Below are 19485 nucleotides of genomic sequence, written 5' to 3'. Positions count from 1 at the left end.
GTTTAGGGCATAGCTCTGATACCATGTTAGACGAACACGACTCTCCACAATGGTATGATATTGTCCACTTTGAGTATAAGTTTTCATGCATTTTAGCCCAAAAGGCCTCATGTTAATGGAGAGAGTATTTTTGTTTATAAACTCATGATTATTCCCTAAATTAGTCGATATGAGACTTACATCATCCAACAACCAACAGATTAGAGGATGATTGGGTTAAATGCCCTTAACAAGTTTGACAGGGGCAAAATGGGAAACAAACATTTTTTTTTTTTTTTTTTTTTTTTTTAATTAATAATAAAAGAAAATATATATAATTAAACTTTATATTTTTAAAAACTGCACCGTTCCGACGGCTTCCAGGAATCCCTCGTCCCGCGATGTCGCTTCTTCCCTTTGGAAGCACACTTCCTGAGATTCTCCATGGATGAGCTCGAGCTGTCCTCCAATGGCTGCTCATCGACTTCCTCTCCCGAAACCTACTTTCAGAACCAGAATTCTCGCACCAACTTTCACATATGCAACGCCTTTACTTCGTGCTAATTTCATCTCTTTCACATTTCACTTGTTCTATTCGCTCCCCAAATTTCATTCTATTCATGATGAAGCTGCAGGATCTTCTAATCACGATCCTGTTTCTTCTTCAGTTTCTGCCTCGAATTCGTTTCTAGTGGAAAAGATTTTGTTCAGCTTGAAGCAAAATAATGTAAGTTCTTTGTCCAATTCTCTTTTCCGCCTGAATCCCTCAGCGTTAGTTGAAGTTCTGTATGGATGTCGCGAAAATTTACATTTGGGATTAAAATTTATTGATTTAATTTCTTCTAGTTGCCCGAATTTGAAGCACTCGTCAATTTCTTTGAGTGCAATGGTTCATTTTTTAGTGCGCGGCAGGAGGCTGTCAGAAGCCCAAGTTTGCATTCTTAGGATGGTAAGGAAGAGTGGCGTATCACGAGTTGAGGTCGTTGAATCTATAGTTTCAACGTGTGGTAATTTTGGGTCGATTGGTTTGGTTTCTGATTTGTTAGTAAGGACTTATGTGCAAGCTAGAAAGTTAAGGGAAGGATCTGAAGCATTTCGAATTTTGAGGAGCAAAGGAGTTTCTGTATCTATAAATGCTTGTAACAGTCTCCTTGGTGGTCTTGTGAAGATTGGCTGGGTGGATTTAGCTTGGGAAATATTTGGGGAAGTTGTGAGAGGGGGCACTGAATTGAATGTTTATACACTGAACATAATGGTCAATGCTCTGTGTAAAGATGGCAGAATTGCAAATGTGAATTTGTTCTTATCAGATATGGAAAAGAAAGGAGTTTTTCCTGACATTGTGACATATAATACTCTAATTAGTGCTTACTGTCGTGAGGGGCTTGTTGAAGAAGCCTTTGAACTGTTGAATTCAATCTCTAGTAAGGGTATGGAACCGGGCCTTCTAACTTATAATGCTATCATAAATGGCCTATGTAAGATAGGTAAGTATAACAGGGCAAAGGACGTTTTGAATCAGATGTCGCAACTTGGGTTAAAGCCTGATGCCGCTACATATAACACATTGCTGGTTGAGATTTGTCGACGAGATAATATTTCAGAAGCTGAAGAGATATTTGATGAAATGTCACGTCATGGTGTTCTCCCTGATTTGATTAGTTTTAGTTCTCTGATTAGTGTGCTTGCTAGGAATGGGGATCTTGATTTGGCTCTTACGTATTTTAGAAATATGAAAAGTATTGGTCTCGTGCCTGATAATGTAATTTATACTATTCTTATTGATGGGTTTTGTCGAAACGGTGCTATTTCAGATGCTTTGAAAATGCGGGATGAGATGCTTGCTCAGGGTTGTCTTGTGGATGTGGTTGCATACAATACTATTTTGAATGGGTTATGTAAGAAGAAGATGCTTGTTGATGCAGATATGCTATTCAATGAAATGATTGAAAGGGGCGTGTTTCCGGACTTTTATACTTTCACCACGCTCATTCATGGATATTGCAAAGATGGAAATATGGATCGAGCACTGAATTTGTTCGGAAGAATGGTTCGCACAAACCTCAAGCCAGACATCGTGACATACAACACATTGATTGATGGCTTTTGCAAAGTAGGTGATATGAAAAAGGCGAAGGACTTGTGGGATGATATGATCAGGAAAGATATTGTCCCTAACCACGTTTCCTACGGAACTGTAATAAATGGTTTTTGTAGTTCAGGCTATTTATCCGAGGCATTGCATTTGTGTGACCAGATGGTTGAACGGGGTATCAAACCGAATCTTGTCACTTACAATACTTTAATCAAAGGCTACTGCCGGTCTGCTGATATGCTGAAGGCCCATGAATGCTTGAGCAAAATGATATCAAATGGAATAATTCCCGATCGCATCTCATATAATACCCTCATCGATGGATATTTAAAAGACGAGAACCTAGGAAAAGCTTTTGTTATGATTAATGAGATGGAAAAGCAAGGGCTCAAACTTGATGTTATTACGTATAATTTGATTTTGAACGGATACTGTGCAGAAGGAAGAATGCTAGAGGCTGAGCAGGTGTTAAGGAAAATGATTGAGAATGGTGTAAATCCTGACAGAGCCACATATTCTTCTCTGATAAATGGTCATGTCAGCCAAGACAATATGAAGGATGCGTTTCGTTTCCACGACGAAATGCTACAAAGAGGACTTGTGCCTGATGATAGATTTTAGTTTTGGGTTTCATTGGATGCACATCAGAATATATACAATTAAGGTAGAGGTCTCTTTCTCTCTTGTGTGTGCATTTAGACATACTCCTGTATGCTACTGCATTTATCTTTTCTCTCTTGAGAGTGCCATTTTCGTACTCATACTGAATATATTCATCATTCTAGCTCGGTTCAATGTTTACAGAACCAACTTAATCTTTCATGCAGGGATACTTAATTTCTGATCCAAAACTGGATGCTGATGCTTTTACATTGATGTTGTCTCTTCAATTACTGAGAATTGAAGTTCTGATCCTCTCAGGTTTTGAATCATCTTTACTTGTTACTTTTCTCCATCTCTCTGTCTCTATTTCTTCCTTTTTGATAAGAAATGCCTCATAGATGAAATGAAATTGCAATAGTGGGGAGTAAAGCCAGGCCCCAAGTTAAACTTTTAGGAGTTACCAGCAAAAGAACAGTAGATAAAGACGTGGCTTCGAGTTTCTATGCTCCTTTTTGCGAAGAGGACGCCATTCTAGGAATGGGGAGCCATGGAGTCGCTTTCGCGTCTTGTCCTAATTGTTTAAGCTTGCTGGTTGAGTCCCCATTTTCTAGAAGAAGAGCTTGATTTCTTTGGGTTATTTACCATTTCAGTTCAAGAGGTGAGCAAACTGGTGTGGGAGAGTTGAGTAGATTATTGCAAAGCGATCGAATTGTAAAGGAGCCATTTGATACTGTCAGCCAAAACCATATTGTTGCTGTATTGAGGGATGAAGTGTAGAGAGCAAAAGAGATAGAAGTTAATCCAACTTTCCCCAAAGAGTACCTTTTCCCTTAGTTTTACTTTACCATTGAAGTTATCTTTCTTGTAGATCTTGTGGCCTATTTGTCAGCTGCCAACCAGAATATGGTATAGAACACATTTCACTTTTGTTGTCATAAGGAGAAACCAGTCAACTTGTTGCTTCACCATGCCCGATTAGGCGAAAAACCCCGCAAAAAGGAAAAGCTAAGCGAAAAGAAGGCATGGCTGCACAATTACTTGGTCACTCCTAGTAAGGGCGCACCACATTTCTATTCCCATTCACAAGCTCAATGAAGGAAATTGTTTGCCATGGTCACGGAGTGTTGGACACTCCCAGACCCGTTTCCTCTTCTTCGAGCGAAAGAGCCAGAGATACGACACGGATATGGTGATGACACATCATTTTGTAAAAATCTAGAACATGGAGACAATAAGGACACGCTTATTAAGGTACGCATTTCAGAAAATCTTATATCATTTTTGTAACGGCCCAAGCTCACCGCTAGCCGATATTGTCCTCTTTGGGCTTTCCCTTTCGGACTTCCCCTCAAGTGTTTAAAACGCGTCTGCTAGGGAAATGTTTCCACACCCTTATAAAGGGTGTTTCGTTCTCCTCCCCAACCAACGTGGGATTCTCACAATCCACCCTCTTTGGGGCCCGCGTCTTCGTTAGCACTCGTTCTTTTCTCCAATCGATGTGGTACCCCCACGAAATCCACCCCCCTTCAGAGCCCAGCGTCCTTACTGACATACTGCCTCGTGTCTACCCCCTTCAAGGCAATATCTACTAGTGGGGAGCTTAGGCCATTACAATTTTTATAGTAGAAGAAAATTCTTCAAACACAGATGCTCGTGCTCAGCCCGTTGGCTAAGGCATGTGATCTCGAAGTAACGCCTACTCCAAGGTCAGCACTTAGAACCTCCAAATGAGGTTTGGAGGTTGAGATGCTGCCAAAGCAGCCCTTTTTGACCCATTTGAAAGGCAGGCTGCATGATTCATGACATGGGAAAATGACACTGACCCCAATATTTCAGGCTCCTTGGCTGGTTTGTGATGGCAACTTGATCTCTCTGTAGGAATACAAAATGGGCAATGCTTCAACAATAAATATATTGAAGAGCTGTTTTGTAAGCACTTTTTTGCACTTGTACTTCTCTTAATGCCATTGATTTTGGGCTCTCTATCTTCTCCAAGTCACTTTTCCTTTTGCAGCCTCTTTCTTCCTGTAGGATAGCTGTTACAGATTTGACATTATTTGATACATTATTAGTTACATGATTTGTTAATTTCCTTATTTGGATTACATATTTTATCAACTTTTAAGTTATGTTAATTGAGTTCATTGTTGTGTAAAAATAATAAAGTTATGAACACGATGACATTCTAAATCGATATGTAATGACGAACGTTTATTGTGCAAACACTAATTGATATTAAAACTTGACCGTGTCATAGGTTATGATGACAAATGACAAATGTTCTTTAATGCCAAACAATGCCCGTTATCATAGCCTATTATTAGCCTACAATGACATATGTGGATTGTTTCTATTTAACGACACATTTTTCACAGTTGATTATGATATCAGTTTATTCAAGTATCACTCATTTATTCAAATTTCACTTGAAAAATTAGACTACTTTTCGATAGGTACATGTCAACCTTGCATATGGATCATGTTAATCTTCTTTGTATCGTTCAAATTTTATAGGATGTCCTCTCGTCCTAGGCATGAAGCATTACAAATAGTATCGGAGTGGAACCTCTTCCAATAAGATATGGTTGGTAGGCACATGATGCTCAAGTTAAAGAGGGTATATAAATGAATCAAGACCACATTTAAGTGAAATTGATCATCATGATATAATAATGGTTAAGAAATGCACGTTTCTTTTTACTGACTCAATCATATGAGCTCCAAAGTTAAACGTACTTAACTTGATGCAATTTGGACTAACTTTCTAGGATATTTTTTACGAAAAACATGTTAAAATAACTCGCATTATGAATAATTTTCACTCTTAAAAGCAGTTTAAAATAAGTAAGTAATGTAGTCATATCGAAAAGGGTATAGAGGATTTCGAGATCATCGAGGATTTCGAGATCATCTTATGTCAAATAATATAACTATTATACCTTGAATGATTAAATTAAACAAGTCGCATTTCAACTTCATATATATATATATATATATATATATATACCAACAATATTATGAAATGACAAACTTCAGTAGAATGGGTGCATTTAAAACGTGGGGAAAAGGCCATAGTAGAATTGTTGCATTTAAAACGTGGAGAAAAGGCCTCATAGAATTGTTGCATTTAAAACGTGGAGAAAAAGCCATCTTAACTAACTGAAAAAAAAATGAAAAAAACTATTTATAGATTGGATTTAATATTATTTTAAATGATTTTTAAAACACATAAATATAGTTTTCAATTTAAAAAAATAATGATAAAATAATTTAATTATAATATTTGGAACTTTTTTTTTTCTTAAATAATTTATAAAGAAATTGAGAATTATGAAGTGGTCAAAGTCAACCATTTTAATATTTATAAAGAAGGATATTAAACAGTCACCGATGGTTACATATCTCCTACGTGACAGACACGCTGTGACGTTAACCTGATTGGTTGATTGGCCATGTTGACATTTTTTTTTTCATTTAAAAAAATTCATTTTTATTATTTTATAAAAAAAAAAAAAAAAAAAAAAAAAAAAAAAAAAAAAAAAAAAAAAAAAAAAAAAANAAAAAAAAAAAAAAAAAAAAAAAAATCTAACTCCATTTTTATTAAATAATAAACGGTAAGTTTTTTTAGGTTGGGTTGAACTGTTCCTATTATTGATTCAAATTTAAGTTTGTAGCGCGTCTATTAAGTTAATGCATATCGAAATTACTATGATTAAGGCTAGAATTATGAACTAAGGCGAAAGTAAAAGTTCAAACATTGAAAAGAAAATTCAAAGAATGCCAGCGGAGCTTGTGAGGCCACCATCACGAGCGCTGACAACGATTGAGACTGGTCCCATAGTGTCAATCATGATCATTGATGCCAATCCCTACAAGTTCAACCAATGGTAAAAAGATCGACCGCATGGAGATCAGCTGATGATAAAAAAGACTCAGATTTGAGTCTTGGTCACAGTACATTCGAACGGATTTGACCAAGTAATAGTCAAACCAAGTAATCATTTTTCATATTTTGACTTTAAAGCACTTACAAAATAGTAAATATGTGTTACAAAATTAAATACATATATTATTTTTATTATTGGAGTTAACAATAATAACATCTTTTTATTGGTTTTTTTTTATTATTCATAAAGCCATCAAATTAAACAAGATGAAAAATATTTTAAATTATTGATTTTATATCTAATTCAAGTTTAAACTTTAAAAAGTATTTTATAAAATTTAAATATTTAATTTTTTTATATCTAATATACACCTAAAATTTCAATTTAATTTCAATTTAATAAATAATTGACTTTAAATTTTTAATATTTATTTTTAATTAATCAAATTTATTAGATATAAAATAATTTTTTAGGAATTATTAAAATTTTATTAACTATTTCACATGAATCCAAATTTATTTTGAATTAAAAATTTTAATATTTATATTTAAAAGATTAAATAGTTTTTAAATATATCAAACAATTTATTCGATATAAAACAATTGAATTAAACCAATTTATTTTGAAATATAATTGAGTGAATCTAAAATCTTTTAATATAATTTTTTTATTTTAAAGATAGGAAAATTATATAGAAAATGTAAATATTTAATATTTTGTATAATTATTTTTAAAAATTATTGAGGAAAATAAATGGAAAAAAATAAAAACATTATTAGAGTTAACAATAAGTATCAGTAGAAAATATTTATTGACTCTGGCAACCAATGATGGCGGTATTTTAGTCATGGATCATGTAATTTGTTAATTCAAAATTTATATTTAAGGAGTGTCTGTTCCCGTCTTTTGACAGTTTAGTTATGTCAAACAACTGTCACATTTTAAGTGTGGTCTGAAATTGCAATTATTGTCATATTTAACACGTGCTTAAATTTATTAAAAAAAAGAACTTCAAAGATGTTTGTTAAGAGTGTGACGACACATTTAAAAATTTAAATACTATGATTATTAAATAATATAATTATCTGGTACGCCAATTCATATTATTTAACATTAAATTAATAACTTCGAATTTTTTATATAACGAAAATGGTTATATTTTAAATAAAATTATCAAAATTATATTTAATTATAAAAAAACTAAATTTTATAATATATATTCTAAGATACGACAAAAGGCTACCTTCTTCTTCTCGAGCATCTTGTGCTCGAGTCACAGACTTCACGACAACGTGTGAACGATGAAGTAGTAACATTTCTCATATTAATAATCACTACCCATTTCGATTATGACATGTTTTGGGTTCGAGTTTGATCCTGACTGCGAACTGAAACACCCTTCACTCGTGAGGTTCGAGGTTAAGATTTTGAACACTTTTGGTCTCCAACTAACAACCGTTCATAGCTATTTGTCAAAGTTTAGTAAATTTCAACATTAAAGTTTTAAAGCGTTTTTATATGTCTTAAAGTCTCGTAATCCGTAACCATTAATATAACTTTAATATACATACCTACCTATACCTATATGATTTTCATTGCCGACATCTCTGACCACCGACATCTTAGGAAAAAAAACACCCTTTGACTTTTTCCAAGTCAATCTCCGATCAATATAAAATCCTTCTCTTTCTCAACCTTCTTCATCTTCCTTTCCAATCTCCAATTTCATAATTTCAATGGGAAATTCTCTCTCTCCATGTCTTCATGCCATTTCCACCACCGGCCGCCGCCGCTCCTCCGCCGTCAATCTCATCTTCTCCAACGGCGTCACAAAATCCCTCACCGGAAACCACCACATCGCCGGCGAGATCATGTTCCAATTCCCGGACATGATGATATGCCACGCTGATTCCTTCTTCATTGGCCACCCGATTCCCTCCTTAGCTATCGACGACCAACTCGTTGCGGGCGAAACCTATTTCGTTATCCCGATCGACTTATTCGCTTCCTTCGACGTTCTCTCAACGTCGTCGCTCGCATCAATTGGAGCGGGAAATGCTAAATTCTCCGGTCAAAGTCCATTTGAATACATTCGAGGCACGAATGGAAGAATTGTCATTAAGATCGTACCGGAGTTTCTTGTTCGGCTTATTTCTCCCGCAGCGGGCGAGAGCGGTGGAGGTAACTTTCTTTGTAGCACGCCGGAGTTGCAGAAGCATTACGATCAGCTCGTCGGGTCGACGAAAGGGCAAGTTTGGTCGCCGAAGTTGGAGAGTATTTCTGAGTATAAAATTAGGTATTCGCCTTGTAAATTTGTAGGGTTTAAAGTCAAACAAAAAGAAGGGTAATCAAACCAAACCCTAATTGATTCAATTCATACCCACAAAGCTGAATGAAGCATATTTGAGCTTCACAACGCCTGCCAGCTCTTAAGAACACATCAAAGTTTCAATTTTTAGTAGAAGTTCGAGATTGTTTATCTTCGATTGTGTTCGTTTGTTACGAGTCGCATTGATCGTCTTCATCTTTCCCGGTCGGGTTAAGAAGCTTACGGGGAACGTTCCTAGTTTTCAAAATGTCTATGTAAGTTTTTTTCGGGCAAAAGCTCAACCAAATATGAGGAACAATGATTCTAATTTTTTTTCTCATATATATTGTAAGTGTGACGTTCGAATAAATGAGAGGTATATAAATGAACCGTGATCACAACCAAATGAGTGTGACCCGAGTAAATGAAAATATGGTTAAGAAATGCTTAAAAGAATTAATAGTTACTACATATACGAACGAGATGCATATTTCTTTTCAGTGACTCAACTATAAGAACTCGAAAGTTGAGCGAGTTTGGAATGAAACAATTTCTATTGGGTGATCTCTCGGAATCTTTTTTAAGAAACATGTCAGTGAGACAAAAAAAAAAAAAAAAAAAAAAAAAAAAAAAAAAAAAAAAAAAAAAAAAAAAANACAAGAATCTGTGTTGACATGTGGAAAAAGTCTTCACTCTCCGAAGTAGTTTAAGACATATAGATAACATGGTCACATCGCATAGCCGAATCATGATTCTAAATCCAAGTAAGAAAAATATCTTCGAAATGGTCCTGTGAGGTTCCACATCGGTTGGAGAGGAGAACAAAACATTTCTTATAAGGGTATAAAAACTTCTCCCTAACCGACACGTTTTATACCCATGAGTCTGGTGACGATACGTAGCAGGCTAAAACAGACAATATCTGCTAGCAGTGGCTCAGTGTCACAGGTACTAACCCTAGTTTATTGGCAATTTTTTTTTTCATGGCTCGATAGATAATTTGATAAGCCCATTATTTTTTTTTCGTGTTTCAAAATACGGTTAATTGACGTGCTTAATCTAACATCGTTTAACTATTGAAGTTACGCTCAAGTTAACAGGTAATTTTATTTCTATTTCTTAATTCTCGAGTAAAATTTCAACAACGTTGACAGATTATAAACTTACGGCTAGTTGAACCAATTGAGTTAGAGTTGTGAATAGGCCAAATCTTATCACTTATAATAATTAATTAAAGAAGGGAGATACTTGTTCAAGCTTTTGTGGTTTATATTCAATGATTTGGTTGAAAGCTTCAGCTCATGGTTCCCTTTTTGACAAGCAATTTACATCACACAACTCAAAATTTCTATGCATCCCATCACTCTAAACCTAATATCTTTGTATAAAAGTCTTCGCAACTTTTAAGGTTGTTTGAAAATTTGTTCGGTTTTTGTTTTTTCATAACAGGGGAACAGAATATTCTTTATACCAGTGTAGAAACTTCTCTTTAGTAGATACGTTTTGAAACCATGAGGCTGACGACGATATGTAACGGGCCAAAATGGACAATATCTACTAATGGTAGACTTAATCTGTTACCGAAAGTCCGTCAAAAGTAAAAGTTCAAAGTATGAAAAGCAAACTCAACAAGGTCAGCTGAACATGAGCGGTCGACTACCATGAACGTTAAATATTTATATAAAAGTAGTTGAAATAATAGCGTGGAAACCTCTGCTTAAGGCTGAAAATGATACGTAATCTTTAACTTTGGAAGGCATTTTCAAGAGATCTCTACTAGTAAATCTTAAGAAAGTCTGAAATGACTACTTATCGACTCGGATGTGTTCTGGGGTTCGATTCGTATCCTTTCCGAGCTAAAATTTTTTCTGATAAGCTACTAAAATTCGAGACTATCACGATCACCTTTAGATGATTTACTTGAATTTGACCGGTCAAAACAAATTATTATTATTTTTCTTCAATTTGATCCTCCAAATAAAAAATGTGAACCATCCCTTTGAAAATTTTAAGGTTTCTTGGGAAGCTCAATTTTTACCATTACCATACCCTACTTCATCAATATCAAAATTACACAATATTCTAATTCAATAAAAAAAAAATGACCTAAATTAGTAAAGATCATAATAAGTTTGACCCGCAAAGTCAAAACCCTAAAACAACCAAATTCATTGAATACCTAGGTCCACTGTTAGCAAATATTGTCCCCTGAGATTTCCCTTTCGGCCTTTAAAATGCATCTATTAGAGGAGGTTTCCACATCCTTATAAATAGTGTTTTGTTGTACTCCACAACCAATGTGGGACATCGCAATTTTTTAGGTCATCGAATTTTTTGAACACCCCTACATGCTTTATTTTTTCATTTAAATGGATTATGTCCACTTTGAGCTTTCCCTTTTGAGCTTTAAAACGGGTCTACTAGAGAAGGTTTCCACTAGGGTGTTTTGTTCTCCTCCCCAACCAATGTGGCTCCCTACTCGATAGTTATATGCTTGCTACATTCCCATATAACAACAAATTTCAATTTCTCAACTCTTACTTTCAAAACTCTCTTTCGAAATGTTTTCTAAAACTTTCTTCTTGAATCGGGACCAGAGGCTCGAGTATACGTCGTTGGGCCATAGGTGACACAATAACGAATAGATTTAACTCACTTGCTGCTAAGAAGTGACACAAGAACGAATAGGCTTAACTCACTCGCTGTTGAGAAGTGACACAAGAACGAATAGACTTAACTCACTTGCTGCTGAGAAGTGACACAAGAACGAATAGACTTAACTCACTTGCTGCTGAGAAATGAGTGTCACACAATCGCAAGTCCACTGCCATCAAAGTGCGATTGTGACAAGACATCACAGTTTTTTAGGTCATCGAATTTTTTGAACACACCTACTTTATTCTTTCACTTAAATTATGTCTTATTTGGATTAAGGTTTTTGTTTTGTTTTGTTTTGTTTTTTTTAACTCATTTTGATTGATTCAATCACCCCAAATTAATTGCACTAATATAGGTTTAAAATAATGATTACAACCATTAAAATTAAAGGAAAAAGAAAGTAAAATTTTTTATATAACAAATGTAAGAAAAAGACTCCCATCCACTAAAACTCAACTAAATCCCTCTTATAAATGAAGCTCCTTTCCCATCCTCCAAATCAATCCATCTATCCCAACAAGCACAAGCACAAGCACAAGCACACCACAAGAGAAAAAAAATGGCAAAATCCTTTGCTATCATTCTTTTTGCCCTTTGCTTCCTCTCGACCCTCGACGTTTCCGTCTCTAAAAAAGATCACTTCGTCGTCGAGGGCAAGGTTTACTGTGACACGTGCCGCATCCAATTCTTCACCCGTGTCAGCAAATGGATGCATGGTAACATAATTTCTTCGTTCGTTCCTTCTGTATCTTATGTTCGAACTCTTGTAATGTAATTTCTTTATAATGTATCATGTATCAGGAGCTAAGGTGAAGTTGGTATGCCGCGAGGAGGAAGGAGGAAGCGAGACGTTAGCTGTCGAGGCTGAGACCGGGAAGAACGGTGAGTACACGATCAAGGTGGACGGGGACCATGAGGAGGAGGTTTGTGAAGTGAATTTGGTGAAGAGTAGTGATGATGACTGTGCTGAGGTTCCCACCGATGGATTTGGGCATAGGGCGAGAGTGAGCATCACGGCCAACGATGGCATCACCAACCCTGTGCGTCAAGCTAACCCACTTGGGTTCATGAAGAAGGAGACACTTCCCCAATGCAAAGAGGTTCTTCGTGAGCTTGGGTTCGATGAGGCTGGTCTTCCCGTTTGAAGCTAAGCCACAAAGGGCCTTCCTTGGTCAACCACATGCATTCTTATAGCATATATGCTTAAAAGTTTCCAACTTTTAAAGCACATTTTTAATTTAAAGACAATTGATGTCAAATAAATAGTTGANTTAATGTTGAAATAGATGAGGTAGTTGCTCAAGAGTTTATTTTTTTCTTAGTAATTCAAAATGAATCTAGGTTATGATTTAATCATGAATAAATTCATCATTAAAGCATTAATGGTACTTGGCTAGCTTTGTTCTTGCAATTTGGTCGTTTCGATTATGGGACGGATGGACGGATGTCTAATTGTTCATGCGATATTGATAGTATCTTGTACTTGAACCGATGACTCATTTTTTCTAAGTAAAAGGGGAAGAGGTAGGATGGGTCACTTAGGGTTCCCTCATCTGGGATCGAGTGATATTGGGTTAATGAATAGAAATTACGAAGCAAGTATAATTGAAGCTTATAATTTGAAGTTCCACGAGGCTTTTAGTGGCTCATACGAATATTAAAAGGATTTGTTGAACCGAAATGTGTATTGTTTTAGAAGTATTTGAATAATTAGGTTAAAAAAAATGTCCAACTCAACCCAATCCCTAAATAAAGCACAAACACGTCATTGCCAATTACCTAAAGCAATATACATTTCGGTTCAAATGAAACATTTCTATTAAATAAGAAGGTAAGGGGTGGTTTAGATTATATACGTCATTTAATTTTATTATACACATTAAATATATCATTATTATACGCTCGCTTAGGCCATAGGGACACAATCTACAATACACAATCTACAATACAATTGTCTGCTCTAGCCTATTATTTGGGGCACAATCGTATGACTTATTCATTTAATTTATGTCTCTTATAGGTTTGATTTTTTATTGGATCATAAAACCCCACTCTTTAAAGATCCTTTCTTTTTCTTCGGGCTCGTCAATTGTAATGATTTGATAACCGGCTCATTGATAGATGTAAATTAATAATATAAAGAAATTTAAAAGAATTCTAATTAATGTCAAATTGATTCATGATTTAGTCTACTCACCGTCTCTTTTCTAAATTTAAAAAATTAAAAAATAATAATTACTATATTATATAAAAATTAAAAAGATAAACTAGCCCTCTTTTCTAAATTAAAAAAAATAATTAGTATACACCTTTCCCTATAATACCAATTTTAATCTCATCAAAATTCTCTTTCGAAAACTTTCTTCTTGAATCGGGGCTCAAATCTTGTTTTCAAACTTTCTTCTTGAATCGGAGCCAAAGGCGAGCGTCGCTAAATCTCTCTCTGCCCTCGTTTTTTAAAATTTCTTCTTGAAAACTGGGACTTGCAAGAACGAACAGGCTTAACTCACAACGAACAGGCTTAACTCACAACGAACAGGCTTAACTCACAACGAACAGGCTTAACTCACAACGAACAGGCTTAACTCACAACGAACAGGCTTAACTCACAACGAACAGGCTTAAACATATATATTTATAAAAAAATATATATAATAATTTTCGTTTCAGGTAATCATTTTATTACACAATATCAATTTATATACAATAATTGCATGCAGCGGATATAGTTTAATGGTTAAGGATTAAAATTAAGCACTTAAAAGGAAAAAAAAAAAAAAAAAAATTTGGATATACCAAAAACATAGCTATTTTTAGGTTTAGTAAACACCAAAGCTGAAAAAAAGACTCCCATCCACAAAAACTCAACTAACTCCCAAACAAACGACCAAATTAGTCCTATAAAAGAACCTCCTTTCCCATCCTTCAAATCACACTTACATTCAAAATTCTCCATCTATCTATCCCAACAACCACAATGGCAAAATCCTTTGCTATCATTCTTCTTTCTGCCCTTTGCTTCCTCTCCATCCTCCACGTCTCCGTCTCGAAAAAAGATCACTTCGTCGTCGAGGGCAAGGTTTATTGTGACACGTGCCGCATCCAATTCTTCACCCGTGTCAGCAAATGGATGCATGGTAACACAATTTCTTCGTTCCTTCGTTCCTTCTATGTCTTATGTTCAAACTCCTGTAATGTCATTTCTTTATAATGTTTTCATGTATCAGGAGCTAAGGTGAAGTTGGTATGCCGCGAGGAGGAAGGAGGAAGCGAGACGTTGGCTGTCGAGGCTGAGACCGGGAAGAACGGTGAGTACACGATCAAGGTGGACGGGGACCATGAGGAGGAGGTTTGTGAAGTGAATTTGGTGAAGAGTAGTGATGATGACTGTGCTGAGGTTCCCACCGATGGATTTGGGCATAGGGCGAGAGTGAGCATCACGGCCAACGATGGCATCACCAACCCTGTGCGTCAAGCTAACCCACTTGGGTTCATGAAGAAGGAGACACTTCCCCAATGCAAAGAGGTTCTTCGTGAGCTTGGGTTCGATGAGGCTGGTCTTCCCGTTTGAAGCTAAGCCACAAAGGGCCTTCCTTGGTCAACCACATGCATTCTTATAGCATATATGCTTAAAAGTTTCCAACTTTTAAAGCACATTTTTAATTTAAAGACAATTGATGTCAAATAAATAGTTGAATAAAATTTTAGTTTGGCAATTTTCCATCGAATCGTTTTTCTTTGCATCATATTTGATGAGTTAATGATGATACTTAATAATAATGCCGAAAATTATAAGTACATGTTAATCACCATGATTTTTTGTTCTTTTGAACAATCGATGATGACACGACGTTCCTTTCATTTTTAGAGGTAAAGACTTCATCAATCATTGTTGCTCACTGTTCACTTGTGTTTACCCCTAGATGTTTTAGATTCCTAGTCAATTGTTGCTCCTCAACGCATTTCAGTAGGTTTGATTCGAGCAACATTTCACCCATAACCATAACTCGTCTATTGATTCTTCAACATTAGTCGGTTTAGAATTTCTCCCGAACTTCATCCTGGTCATGGATGGACTACCTTGGCTCAGGTCCATAAGCAATGATGACAGTGTGAGATCCCACATCGGTTGGAGAGGGGAATGATTATCCCATGATGTCTACAATTGTCGCCAACAAGCATGCGAGAGCGTAAGATCCCATATCAATTGGAGAGGGGAATGATTATCCTATGACAGTTGGAGAGGGGAATGATTATCCTATGACAACAGGGCACGCGAGAGTTGGAGAGGGGAATGATTATCCTATGACAACAAGCACGCGAGAGTGTGAGATCCCACATCGGTTGGAGAGGGGAACAGGTTGGAGAGGGGAATGATTATCCTATGACAACAAGCACGCGAGAGTGTGAGATCCCACATCGGTTGGAGAGGGGAACAGTGTGGAAGGAAATTGTGAGGCTGACAATGATACGTAATAGGCTTGAGCAGACAATCAGAAGTCTCCCACGAGGAATGTGCAGAGGTTCTCGCTAACCATGAACGTGTTCTCCCTTTGCTTATGTGAGTCTAACCCACCTTTGACTCCTTTTTCTTATGTGAGTTTGACTCGTCTTTAACTCCGCTTGCTTCTAACTCCGCAAAATAAGTGAGTGATCAGCTCCCTACCCTTTGTACACACCCTGTCGCTCCTATCAATTGAATGGTCCGGTGAAGTGTTCGAAGTCCACTAAACCTTTTCTATTCAACAAGGCCGCCCCAAAATACAAAAGTTGTTGAAATTAAAAATGCAAAAGTTAGGTCTAGATTAATTATGGATGGAGACATTTAAAAGTTTTAAGGGTAAAACATATTTTAAGGTTAAAAAATGGGTATTTTGGGATCTCTTTCCAAAAGTTTTAAAATAAAGTATTAATGCAATCAGATATTTAAACGTTACTCTAAAAAATTAAGAATATTATTAAAACTCGTAATAGTTTTAAAAAATATATTTTTTTTTACATAAAATATACATTTTTATTAATTTAGCCTAATAAATAAATATTTAATATCCAAATTTATGGATTTTACTTATAATTAACCTTATATATATATAGATATATATTATAAATAATAATAATGGATATAAATATAGATAATTAAGGCTCCAAATAAACAAAAACCTAAAAAAAACAATTTCACCAATTTTAAAATCAAGCGATATAAAATCCCCCTTTTCTCTCTCTCTCTCTCCTCCTCCTCCTCCTCCTCCTCCGTCTTCCCCATTCTAAATCCTCTCTTTTCTCTCTCTAATTCCAATGGGCAATGCCGCCGCCTCTCCATGTTATGTATCAATTTCCGTCTCCCGCCGCCGCTCCTCCGCCGTCAAACTCGTCTTCTCCGACGGCTTTACTAGACTCCTCCCCGGTAAGCACCACATAGCCGGTGAAATCATGTTCCGATTCCCAAACACGATGATCTGTCACGCCGATTCCTTCTTCATCGGCCACACCCTCCCCTCCTTAGGCACCGACGACAAACTCATCGCCGGCGAGACCTACTTCATTCTCCCGCTCGATCTATTTGCCTCCTTCGACGTTCTCACCACATCGTCGCTCGCAGCACTCGGCGCTAAAAAGGCGAAGACCGTGAAATTTTCTGGTCCTTGTCCGTTTGAGTATGTTCGAAACGCAAATGGGAGAGTTCTGATTAAGGTCGCGCCGGAGTTCATTCTTCGCCTAATTTCCCCGGTGGGCGCGGACGGCGGCGGAGGAGGTCAATTTCTGTGCAGTACGCCGGAGTTGAAGAAACATTACGATCAACTCGTCGGATCGAAGGGACCGGTTTGGGCCCCCAAATTGGAGAGCATTTCGGAGTATAAAATTAGGGATTCACCCTATAAATTTGTAGGGTTTAAACTTAAACAAAAAGAAGGCTAAATAAATACCAAAGGCTAAATAAGTAATTTCACTCCTTTTTTCTTTTTCCCTTTTTTGTCCTTCTGATTTGTACAAAAAGAGAGAGAAAATTTCAATTTTACAAATATTAACATTTTTTTTTTTTAATTTTCTTATTGCAATGTTTTATTATCAATATCAACCCGGAAAATATAATATTAAAACAATTAGAAATATTGTTCGTTTTGACCCGTTACGTATCGTTTTCGGCCTCACGAGTTTAAAACGCGCATGTTAGGGTGATGTTTCCATGCCCTTATAAGGTATGCTTTGTTCCCTTGGGAGCCCAGAGTCGCCACTGACACACCACTCGGTAATCTAGCTCTGATACCATTTGTAACAGCTTGAACCCACGGCTAATAGCTATTGTCGGCTTTGACCCGCTATGGTTTGTTTATAGATAATTTCAAATAGTTACCAACATGATAATTGAATAGATAAGATCTCTCAAATTACTTAACACGTAAATAAGCATTAAAATCCACGACCTAACGAACACAACATGTTGGAGCTGTATAAGATAGATTTAATGGACATCTGCAGATTTGGAATGGTAAGTTTGAATAGTAGGTTCCTTTTTAACTGTATAAGGGTGTATGTAAATTGGGTCGGATTGGGTCGTGTAGAAGTCGAGAGGTGGATTTATGTAGTTGACAAAATTAACGATGGGTAGCAATATCGAATATAAGTTCGTTTGACAAGTCGAGTTTGTACAATTTATATTTGAATTAAAAAATATATTAAAAATATAAAAATTAAATTTGAACGTCTGAAAGAACACAACTTACTTAGACATTTAAAAAATTATTTTATAAATCATAATTATCGACCTTCGAACACTAACATTGAATATTTTGAATCATCCTAAAAATTTTAAAAGTAGAGTTCGGGATAAACTCTTTAAAAAATTCAACTTATCCCAAATCGGGAAAAAAAACAACCCAATCCAATTCTTACAATTTGAGTTGGATAGTCCAAGTTGTTCAGGTCATCGGATGATCCCGACATTTTCTTGTAATTTCATGTACTTAGGATCACTTTCATTTAGATATTGTCTCGGGTAATTCATGTTTCCCTCCTTAATTTGGGCGTTAAAATTTCTTAAAACGGTACACGTATGAAATAAATAACTTAATAGAAAATCAAACGGTTAACAAAAGTACCAAGCTTACTGCTAGTAGATATTATTCTTTTTGAGCTTTCATTTTCGGGCTTTTCTTCAAGATTTTAAAATGTCTCTGCTCGGGCGAAGTTTCCACATTTTTATAAAGAATGTTTCGTTCTCTTGTCCGACCGATATGGGATCTCACAAGAATATAATTTTTGTCGCACTTATCCGTCCATATTTGACTTATTCTTGCCCACACAATTCAATATCTTCATCTTTAATTTGGGTAGCAACATCGTCCACTTGGTGCAATCATATATACTTATTCAAAAATACGACTTAAAATAAATGTAATACCAAGTTGTATAAACTAAAATTTTGACCCGACTCAAAAGTCTACGATTTTGACTTTTCAAGGAAAAATGTCGGAAGTCTTAATCTTGAATTTATAATTTAAAATGAGTTCTTTAATATATATTTATGACGGAAAAATTTAATGAGTGTAGTTTTGTTTTGAAATAATGATTTTAAAAAATTAGATAAGAAAAAATAACGAGACCGTCGTGAGTTGGGTTAGGTCGAATTGAGACATTTTTTTTAGGCTCAATCCAATTGTTTGGTTATAAATATTTTCAATCCAAATAATCTTTATTAAATAATAAATTCAATCATAATTTATTTTTAAATTTTTATTTTTAATAAAAATAAAAAGTTATTCGTAAAATATTTATTTATTTATTTTCCTTCAACATTTGACTTATCCTCAATTTACACAAATCGATGTCTGCCTCCACTTGGTGTTAATACTCGTCAAATTAGATTTCGTAATTTATACCTCTAAGAATGTCATTAACATTGACTTTTTTTCATTCGAGAAAGACACTAACTTAAAATAAACGTTAAAGAGTGTGTG

The 19485-nt window shown here is 35.5% G+C and overlaps 5 protein-coding genes and 1 non-coding gene across 9 annotated transcripts; 5 read left to right on the top strand and 1 right to left on the bottom strand.

The window, feature by feature from the left end:
* Positions 1-356: 356 nt before the first annotated feature.
* On the top strand, positions 357-4812 carry LOC111793292 (pentatricopeptide repeat-containing protein At5g01110). 4 transcript variants are annotated; one of them, XR_002814915.1, is made up of 4 exons: positions 357-2738; positions 2902-2995; positions 3328-3928; positions 4514-4812. XR_002814915.1 is itself a non-coding variant. In XM_023675116.1 (2 exons), the coding sequence occupies exon 1, from the start codon at positions 428-430 to the stop codon at positions 2693-2695; it is 2268 nt and encodes a 755-aa protein (XP_023530884.1). In that variant the 5' UTR covers positions 357-427; the 3' UTR covers positions 2696-2738; positions 2902-2996. The 4 variants fall into 4 exon arrangements, 1 of the variants encoding a protein (XP_023530884.1); XR_002814916.1 differs by lacking the exon at positions 4514-4812 and adding an exon at positions 4052-4069; XR_002814917.1 differs by lacking the exon at positions 4514-4812 and having other exon boundaries at positions 626-706; positions 826-2738; positions 3328-4034.
* A 293-nt stretch (positions 4813-5105) lies between these two features.
* On the bottom strand, positions 5106-5211 carry LOC111794158. The gene has a single exon (XR_002815049.1). It is a non-coding gene; the product is annotated as a U6 spliceosomal RNA (small nuclear RNA).
* A 3089-nt stretch (positions 5212-8300) lies between these two features.
* LOC111792953 lies at positions 8301-8912 on the top strand. The gene has a single exon (XM_023674587.1). The coding sequence runs from the start codon at positions 8301-8303 to the stop codon at positions 8910-8912; it is 612 nt and encodes a 203-aa protein (XP_023530355.1).
* A 3177-nt stretch (positions 8913-12089) lies between these two features.
* Positions 12090-12773, top strand: LOC111794048 (olee1-like protein). Its single transcript, XM_023676162.1, has 2 exons — positions 12090-12246; positions 12332-12773. The coding sequence occupies exons 1-2, from the start codon at positions 12090-12092 to the stop codon at positions 12673-12675; spliced, it is 501 nt and encodes a 166-aa protein (XP_023531930.1). The 3' UTR covers positions 12676-12773.
* Positions 12774-14507: 1734 nt separating this feature from the next.
* Positions 14508-15235, top strand: LOC111794064 (olee1-like protein). The gene is made up of 2 exons (XM_023676184.1): positions 14508-14667; positions 14758-15235. The coding sequence occupies exons 1-2, from the start codon at positions 14508-14510 to the stop codon at positions 15099-15101; spliced, it is 504 nt and encodes a 167-aa protein (XP_023531952.1). The 3' UTR covers positions 15102-15235.
* A 1590-nt stretch (positions 15236-16825) lies between these two features.
* On the top strand, positions 16826-17446 carry LOC111792952. The gene has a single exon (XM_023674586.1). It carries the CDS (start codon positions 16826-16828, stop codon positions 17444-17446), a length of 621 nt encoding a protein of 206 aa, XP_023530354.1.
* The last annotated feature ends 2039 nt before the right edge of the window (positions 17447-19485 follow it).

This window comes from Cucurbita pepo, chromosome LG04 (genome assembly GCF_002806865.2).
Source record: "Cucurbita pepo subsp. pepo cultivar mu-cu-16 chromosome LG04, ASM280686v2, whole genome shotgun sequence".
Classification (NCBI taxonomy): Eukaryota; Viridiplantae; Streptophyta; class Magnoliopsida; order Cucurbitales; family Cucurbitaceae; genus Cucurbita; species Cucurbita pepo.
The sequence above is the reverse complement of the archived record's forward strand: the minus strand, read 5'-3'. Positions and strand labels throughout refer to the sequence as shown.